General features: G+C 47.5%; 1 protein-coding gene across 1 annotated transcript in view; it reads left to right on the top strand.

The window, feature by feature from the left end:
- DUSP14 (dual specificity phosphatase 14) overlaps positions 1-9,329 on the top strand; it is a 19,222-nt gene extending 9,893 nt beyond the window's left edge. Inside the window, exons 2-3 of the mRNA XM_019511093.1 lie at positions 6,180-6,274; positions 7,706-9,329. Coding sequence (XP_019366638.1) covers positions 7,829-8,425 — 597 coding nt within the window. The 5' untranslated portion in view covers positions 6,180-6,274; positions 7,706-7,828 and the 3' untranslated portion in view covers positions 8,426-9,329. The remainder of the gene's footprint in view (positions 1-6,179; positions 6,275-7,705) is intronic.
- The last annotated feature ends 210 nt before the right edge of the window (positions 9,330-9,539 follow it).

The raw sequence follows: 9,539 nt of genomic DNA, 5'->3' as shown, positions 1-9,539 counted from the left end.
AAAAAAAAAAAAAAAAAAAAAAACTACCACAAGACTTGGAATAGATTCACAAGACTCAGCAACACAAACTTGCTTGAGAGTTTAGGACCCCGTACAAGCAGGGATCTGAAAATCTGGTCACTGCCTAAGCGGAGGCTGCTACCATTAGAAAACCTGCCACAGAGAGTACGTGCTAACCCCTTCCGGGAGGTGAAGATCCCAGCACTGCTACCAGCAAGCCAAGGTAAGGCTGGTAGCCACAAAACAACGTCCTCTCATTCTGCCTTGCTCAGGTATCTCGACCCTGACAAGTCCCACCACAACATGCAAAACTCAGTTGTTGAGTCCCAAGCCTACCTGACACAAGCCATCGTTCCTCCAGGACTTTCTCACCACAGCCGACCACATAGTAGGAACAGGACCTCTCTGTGTCAGTGGGTTCGCAAGGTGGCCAGCGTGTCTCGTGCACTGGTTGAAGAGGATTATCCACATTAGCAGGACATGGGGCAGCTGTGGAAGCAAGGCTCCCCTCCCCACAGAGAGAAGGAGTCAGAGAATACGCTATCCTACACGCATTGGATTGCTGTCTAGGAGGCACCTAGAGGCTTTGAATACAGAGGTCTTCTGGCTCCTCCTGCTCTTTATGCATAGGAAGAAATACTAGCACCCCACCGATCTCTGCTTCTCTTTCCTGCCTCTTCATAAAGGCCAAAGCAGTGCAGCTGTCTTAATTAAGGGCCAACTACAGCCACGTTTCCTCTGGCTACTACCAAAGGCTTCTGGGGAAATGGTGTTTATTTCAAGCAGATGCTGCTTAGCAGCTGATCTCTGCAGCACGGGACAGGCTAAGGCTTGGTAACTACCTAGAAAGGATCTCTTTGTGGATCCATTATTCTGTGTTCTTCTACCATGGGGAGCCAACAAGCACCCCCGGTAGGGCTTACTGCAAGGTGGGGGAAGAGCCCATTAGCCAGCCTGAGGCTACCACACAGCCACGAGGTGGCAAAGATCCCTAGTCACTACTGAGTGGGAGACCCTACTGGATCCCGTGAGCCACAGAATAAAGAGCCCAGTGCCCCTGTTACTGTCATGAGCCATCGCCCCCAGCTGCTATTAGCTTTTCCAGAAAAAAAAATCCTCTCTTTGAGGCAGAAGGGAGATGTAAAAGCCCCTTTGCTGAGCTGCAGAACTGGGGGCCTCTATGATTGCTGTCTCCAAATCAGGCCCGAATAGTAAGATAGCTGTACTCCATGTAGTGGAGCATCCATCTGTCTCCTTTACTCAGAAGAAGCTCCCAGCCCCTGCAGCACAGTGCCACCGCGATAGCAAGCCGGGTGGTTTGGACATGCATCTGTCCGGGCAGAAGTATTATGCTGTCAGATGTAACCAGATCTCAGCATTTGTGTGAGCTTTGGGGGACCGGTAGTTAATGATCTGATTTGCCTGGCAGCATTCAGTGAGCAACCTCTCAACTCTTCCTATGGGGAGGAACAGTTTGGTATTGATCCCTTCAGGAGCGATCTCGGGTGATGAGGACAGCAGCAGGAGGAAATAGTTGTGATGTGGATTTTCACGGGTTAAGACCAAAAGGGGATCTCATGACTCTCTACCCTAATCTTCTATATGAAGTCAATGGGATTTGAGCATGGCTTCCAAGTCCTTTGGGATTCCTGCCCTGCAGAGCCAAGCTGGAACAACTAAAGCCAAAGGAATGAATAGGGAGAAATGGAAAATTTCTACTCCCTATTTTTCCGAACAAGAGCACATCAGGTTTGTGATAAGAATCGGGCAATTCGGTGATGTTGCACTGCTCCCAGTCAGTCTGAGGACCCAATCCCACCCTGCTCAGATCCCTGAAACCAAGGTAATACATCTACTTTTGTTCCTCTCGGTTTGAAGACAACGTCCTGGAAGTGGTGAAGGGAAGCAGGACCCACCTGCCCTTGGCATTAATGGGGTTTCCGGGACTCGGGCAGGATGGAATCGGCTCCCACAGCGATGCCTAACAGCTGGAATAGCATCTTGCCCCATCTAGGTTCCCACAGAGATCCTAACCTTGAAGGACTCGTACTAATGGCCAATAGAAGTGGGCTAAACACACATTTATTTCCTGTTGCTTTTATTCTCTTGTTCTCCCCGTATGACAATGGCCTGCTTGTCCCCATGACAGACCCACCATTGATTTTTGCAAGTGTCAGAGACACCCCAAAACAATAATGAACGTGTCTCTTGCCAGGCACGTGAACAATGTCACGCATTAACCAGCAGCAGAACAAAACCCACAAACAATGGACTGGAAGCTTGCACTGACTGGGATGCCACCTCAGGACCAGTATCACGGTGGTGCTTTGCGCATGCAGGTAGCTTTTAGCACTGCTGCCCAGTGTGTGTGGCTTGCAGAGAGGCATGAGTTTGCCCAGTGTAAAAGTATAAATTATTTGTTGTTTGCAAAGACATGAAAAGCAGCAGCGTTTCTGAGGCAGCCACTAAGGCATTACATCAGAGTGCTTTTGAGTCCCAGCTGGGAGCATCTTGAGGCTGGCACATCACGCTGTAGGTCTTGTTGATCATCTGGTTATTCCTGATGAGACGTGTCATTTGGGGTGAGCGGTGCGGGGGCGAAGTGGGCTTGCGGGATTGGTAATGGGAGCTGGGATGCTATGCACTGGCTGGTGTAATGTGATAGCCCTGCCTGGGGTGCTGGCTCAAGGATGTACTCCAGAGCCTCTGGGTGTAAAAGCACAAGTCTGCTGCCTGAGCGAAAACAGCCACCTCCTAGCACTGAGGCTGTGCAGCCTGGATCCTCCGTAGCAAATCAGAGGGCCGCACTGAAAAAGCGCCGGCTACCAGTGCTAGTCCAGCCCAGGCCCGCAGCGGTGAAGCTGGGGGGTCATTACCTCTTCCCACTAGTTGGATCGAGGACACAACAGGTCATAGGAACCTGTTTCCCCTTCAGACATATAGGCAACTGTGCTGGCTTGTAGCTGGGGCTCACTGGCAGAATCCAGCACCTGCCCCTATTTGCACAATCTCTGTGTACCTGCAGGGCAGCGTGCTTCAAAAGACCAACAGCAAAACTGCAAGAAAGCAGGTCAATTAAACTATTTTTAGGTCTCCCCAACCTGCTGGACCCTCCTTTGTGGAGGCTCAAACCTCATTCATGCCTCTGAAAAGATTCAAGACTTCTGGCTTCACATTAAAAGTACCCTATTCCCCTTCCTGCCTGGGCTCTGCTGGTTTGGACTTTTCTATTTTAAATGCACGTTAAGATGGGACTGCTAATAAAAAATGATTCCTGAGCCAGGTAGGAACAGCACGTGGTGAGGTGTAAAAATCAAGCAGCCTAGCACAGAGCAGCCAAGGGGATGCCTCTGTCACAGCGTACATGTGTGCTGCTAATGCCAACAGCCAGCAATAAGTGTACTCAGGGGCATTAACTGAGCTCTCTCAGCCTTCCCCAGCGGGAAGCATGCCTTGATTTTAGAAGATTCCCAACTGGGGTTTTTGGCTTCCAACCACCTCATCTAAGCCACGGTTCATCCAAGGCCCCAGTACACCGCACCTCTACATTGCAGCATTGGGCCTTACCGCTCTGCTTAGGAAAGTACTTTTCTTCAGCAACTGGCAAGGGAGGCCTTTCATAATAACAAGCATGCACATCCGTGGCCTGTTGGGCCTCTCGCTAAGCTCACGTCATGGTCACAGACAGCAGGGCAATCCCCATGCTCTCTTGCATTAGCTAAAGGAGACTCTCCACCCAGCGGTAGCAAGTGTGTGGAGCCCAGCTAAGCCATGGCAGCTCTGCCCAACACAAGGTAACGATATACAGGCAGTCCTCAGACTTACAACGCAGTTGGTTCCTGAAAAGCACGTCTTAAGTCGAAACATAACTCATAACATTGTTTCCTATGGGAAAATCATTCTGAGTGGGGGATTGGTTCCTGAACCAAGGCCCAATACCCTATTTTCATCAAAAATAACCCAGAATTTTGTACTCAATCAATTATAGATGAGTAATATAGCTAAATTCATATATTATATTGTAAATAGCAATCCTATCAATTTGGAAGGACTTCTTTGAGGTGACTGCTGGACTTTTTTAAAGGCTCTTAGTCGGACTTTTTGAAGGGCTCTTGACTGGAGTCTTCTCAGCAATCCTGGCAGCAGGTTTTTCTGGAGTCTCATCTGCTTTCTTGAAGAAAGCGTCCAACAAGGAGATGGGCGACACAGCAAACTTGCTGGCTGGCATAGCGTCACATCCAATCCAGCGTGGTAAAGTCAAAACCAATGTCGGAAAGTTGAAACAGGGTGTCAATTTATCAACATTGTAAGTGCGAAACGTTGTAACTCGAAACGTTGCAAGTCGAGGACTGCCTGTACGTGCTTCACAGAGGCAGCCTTAGCTTCAAGTGCCCATTGGGATTTCAACTGCTTGCATCAGCTGGCTGGAGCTAGTTATATAGCACTGGGGATGTGCAGGGGGCCTTATGGGAAAAGGAAGAAGAGACAGCTTTTGTCCTGAGGTGTTCGCAGTCTCTGTTATACCAATCTGCAACAGCCAGCTGCCTTTTAAGCAGGAAAGAAATCCAGGCTACAGTGCCTTTCAAACCCTGGACCATTTCTACTGGGGGTGCAGTCCACCATGGGGCATTGCATGCCCACTACACTTGACTGGACACCTGATGCCTACGTATCATGGTTTATCTAGTTCCTCACATGCTGGCTATGAAGACTAGCCCAGCCCAGCCTTTCCTTAGCCCCTCGCTGTTCACTGGCCCTCTCTCCTTCCTCACAACAGGCAGTTTCTTTCCACCTTGCCACACTAACCTAACAGGAGCACCCATCAGCTTCCTGCTTATGTTGTGCCATGGTTAGCAAATGGAGAAGCAGAGTAAAGTAGCAAGGGGATGAAAAGGACAGCTGGGTCACTCTCAGAAGGTGTCACTCTTTGCCTTGCCAAAACACTAGCTGTTCCCCAGGCATTAACCCATGCCTTTGCAGCGTTTCTGAAAGGACGGCTGGACATTGGCTTTTGCGTTTATCCAATGTTCCTTCAGGGAGCTAAATCATTTTCAGGTAAGTATGTCTTTGCAGGAAGGGATCCCATTCACGTGGCTTCCGTATTGGCCAATACTGTCCCCCAAAACAAAGACATTCATGTCACTCCCATAGCCAGTTCAGTACAGAGAAGCTGAACACTGAATTCAGCTTCGAGGCAGCTGACAGCAGCAGTTTTAGCCTCTGGAGCTGGAAAACGTTTGAATGCAACAGGATTGTGAAGTGATAATTTCCTACTGTCAGAGGGAGGCTGAAGAGCCGTCTTATTAGAGAAGAATCACACCTGCTAGCGGCTGCCTGGTCTGTTCTCGCATAGGGTCTCTTACTGGAGATTACTCTTGACCATGTACAAAGGAAAAAGCATAATTTTATAGTTAAGGGACTGGACTAAGATTGAGGAGGAGTCACTGTGCAGCTTCAGGTTTCTACAACCTCTAGACCTCTTTGGTAGGGAACACTTTGAGCAGCCTCATCAGCTGATCAAAGTCTCCCAACAGGCAACTCCACCACTTAGCAACAAGCCCAGGTGGGAAGGCTGAGAGATGACAACTGCCCTTCCAGAGATGCTTCCATGTGAATGTGGGATCATCAGGTTTTAATATCCATCCATCGTTAACACAGCACTCTCCCTTGAGATCCAGTCCAGTACTGGGCCAAGAGACCGGAAAAGACAAGCAAGCCCCATTCCAAATGGAGTTTGTAGCTTGTTACATAGTCTTAACCCGCCTTTCATCAATCCTGCATTGACACCAAAAATCTCAAGCACATTATTTTCTTAAAAGCTTCAGCTCCAGCATTCACGTAATTAAGAGAACATCTCTTCTTCCATTCAAAACAAACATTTCTAGCCTTTCTGATTATACAGGAAACTCAGCACAGATGACACAGGCTCACCTTAAGGCTGAAAAAGCAGAAGGCAAAGGAAATGAAATATTGTTGGTGAAACAAAAAAAGTAAATAAATCAGGAGATTTTCTTAAAAATCAGTATTACAGTTTTTGGGGGCCTAACTGTGGATATTTGAACGCTTGGGGTTGGCAACAACATAGCACGTTCAGATGCAAGTTCATCAGAGCAAGGACCATCATGCTATGTATGATCGGCAACTGCAATACTAAAGCTTTATTCTCTCTTATAATTCAGGTTTGGATGCACTATATAAACACCTGCAGCTACAGCAGTACATCTCCTCGATCTCCAAACTAAACAGTCCACAGAGAAAAAGGTTTCCAGTGAACGTAAGTGCCCAATACCTTTTCTTTGTCATTCTCAGTGTGGAGTTGGGTCCGTGGAATTCAGTGATTTTATCCCTTTGAAAAAAGATAGCTTACCTATGGCTGGCTGGGACACCAGAAAGTGTCTAGAAAATAAAATTAGAGCTGCATCTGTAACGAACTCAGCTATAACAGGTGACCATCATCTGTCACTATAATGCAAGCTCCCCCCTGACAGAAGCAAGCCACCGGAGTTACTGGCAGCATATACGACTTGCAATGCAGTGTTGCACATGGGATGTCCTTGCGAAGGGTTTCTTTAATTTACAGGGTTTAAAAGGTCAGAAGGGACCATTAGAAAACCTTGTCAGCCCTCCCAGGCCATTAACTTATACCCCATTATCTCTTGCGTTGAGCCCAATAACTTGGTTTGGCTAACACAACTGTAATTTGGATAAGGAATACCCAATCCCAGGCTGAAGGAAACACCTGCTGATTGACCTGCACTTACTTAAAAGCACTGGAGTTGTTCCCCATTTGCTTCTCCACTAGATTTAGGGAAGACCTAAGTGGCTGTGTTGAAAAGGTTCTTCCCCCGTTTTTATCTTCAAAATAGCAGGAAGTGTTGGAGGTCTCTGAGGATGTGCCCTGCAAGCTCACACCCCTTAACTGAAGGGTCAGGAGTGTCAGATGCCTAGCAAAAGCTTCTTTCCTCCAAGATATTAATTAGTCATAGACACTAAAACAGCAATAAAAGGGAGCCTTACAGAGTGTGTGTCAGAAATCCTTGCCTTTATGCTTGCTCAGCTGTCACTCGCTTGGTTCTTATGGTACAATTGTTCCTCATTCTCCTGTCTCTTCCAGCAAGGAAAGGGCCTGGATTTCTAACGTGGAAAAAAAGACACACCCCAGTCATTATCCTCAAGGAAAGATAAAGAGAAACATTTGAATGTATATTTGCTTTGCAGGTGCCACGGTTCCCCTACTGAGAAGAGGGAGAATGTATTTGAAAAAGGAAGGCATTGCAAACCCCCTATTTTTATATATATATTTCAAATAGTTAAACATTTCCCTGGGATTCCCTTGAGCCCCAAGCTAGTGCCTCTGCACAAGAAAGCCAAGATAGCTAATCTATTTTCATTTGCTAAAGTAGGCAAAGTGCAAAAAAGCAACACGCCGAACAGCATAAACACTCGAAAGATAATTTGGAGTCAATTAAGTGCAGAAGAGATTGTTCGTTATTATTTGCATGGGGTAGAGCCTAGCGGCCCCATTATAGTAAAGCGCTGCACACACACACACACACACAACAGACAGGCCCAGCCCTGAAAAGCTGTATACCATTAGTAGGTGTTCCAGGCATGGTAGGATTGTGCCTCCTTCCCTTGTTACACAGGCCAGAGCTCCCGTTTGTTTGTGCTGCCCTGCTCACACAGTGTTGCTTGTATTTTACAGGGTGAGTAACTAAGCCAAGGAAGCTCCTCCAGTTCTAATCCACCAGGCAAGACAATTGTTTCCTTGGCAGGAGATCCCACGGGATCCCTACCCATAATGGAAGCGTGAGCGCGAGGCTCCTCCATGACCTCCAGAAGCCACAACTCCTTGCCGCGAACTCTGATGGCTCCTCGCATGCTTTCTGAAGGGGCGCTGGGAGGCATCTCCCAAATCACCTCCTCTCTGTACCTGAGCAGGGGCAGCGTCGCCTCCAACCGACACCTGCTTTTGGCTCGGGGGATCACCTGCATCATCAATGCCACCATCGAGATCCCCAACTTTAATTGGCCCCAGTTCGAATATGTCAAAGTGCCTCTGGCCGACATGCCTCAAGCCCCCATCTCCCTGTACTTCGACAGCGTGGCCGACAAAATCCACAGTGTCGCGCGGAAGCACGGCGCCACCTTAGTTCACTGTGCTGCAGGGGTGAGCAGGTCAGCCACCCTGTGCATCGCCTACCTGATGAAGTACCACAACGTGTCCCTGTTTGACGCTTACAACTGGGTCAAATCGAGACGTCCCGTTATACGCCCCAACGTGGGCTTCTGGAGGCAGCTGATAGACTACGAGCGGAAGCTCTTTGGGAAGACCACGGTTAAAATGGTACAGACGCCATATGGCATCATCCCAGACGTTTACGAGAGGGAGAGGGGACCTCTGGTGCCTTACTGGGGTATTTAACATGACTGCATCCATGGGAAGAGCAGAAGGGACTCGTTCCGAGTCGACCAGACTAGAGACAATCCCTTCTTCCTACGGCCAACTTCAGTTCTTCACCACAGGGCAGAACCTTAATTAAGTCTCACCTCACTAACCTGAAAAGCCAACAATTTCCCCCACTTGTCTTCAACGCATACATAAGCAAGTAGGCCTCATTCTACCTTCCGCTGATTTAGCAGAGTGAGGTCTCCTTACTAGCATTTATTCCCATCACAAAGCACCTCTTCCACCCCTCCATCCACCCCCACCCAGTCAGTTTACTAGCATACTACAAGCAAAGAGCTAAAAGGCATTTGGCAGAGTTAATGAACAAAAGTACACTTTGTGATGCGGTAGCCTGGATATTTCTTTAATAGCTTGTTTGCTTCCTCGCGAAATCCTGTAGCTGATAAGGAGCAGCACTAGCACAAAATGAATAAGGTCCTACTCTAACTCAGCGGGTTTTTTAAGAGCCAGAGAGAGGAGTGCAGAAATTTTTGCTAGTGCTGTTATTTTCTTTAACTACTGTAGTGACTTATAATATTATATAGTGTTTAGGAAACCTTTAGCCAGCATTTACTCCTCATAAAGTTAAGTCAGTCCAAGTCTGCCACAAATAACATAATCCAAAACGATTAAAATAATTGCAATATGTTCCGCAGCAGAGTAATAGTCCCTGAAAGTACTTGTCCACCTGGATAAATGCATACATGAGTACATGTTTGCAGGATGGGGGAAACATAGCAGGGCTCACTTCAAAGCATAGCTCAGTACAGAAGTGATGGGTTAACCTTTTCCCACGCCAACTGGCCAAATGAATGCTTAGGAAGTTTTGTGCATGCAGCTACCCTCACAAAAGGGTTGAGCTGTAGTGTTTCATTACCCAGCCAGTAAATTGGAAGTAGGGAAATCTGCTGGATCACTTAGCTCCAAGTACAGCTGCAATCTGCCTCAGATCTTTTCAAGTTCACTTTGTTACGGCCTCAAGGATTATGTTGCATTCTAGAATTATCCTGCTCAAGACACATTGATCTAGTAAACCTGCAGTACAAAGATGGCTCTATGGAGAAGGCTTCGGTTTCTTTTTTTTTTTTTT

Source organism: Gavialis gangeticus, unplaced genomic scaffold, assembly GCF_001723915.1.
Source record: "Gavialis gangeticus isolate Ggan-Ray unplaced genomic scaffold, GavGan_comp1, whole genome shotgun sequence".
Taxonomy (NCBI): Eukaryota; Metazoa; Chordata; order Crocodylia; family Gavialidae; genus Gavialis; species Gavialis gangeticus.
This window is presented reverse-complemented; position numbering and strand designations above follow the sequence as displayed.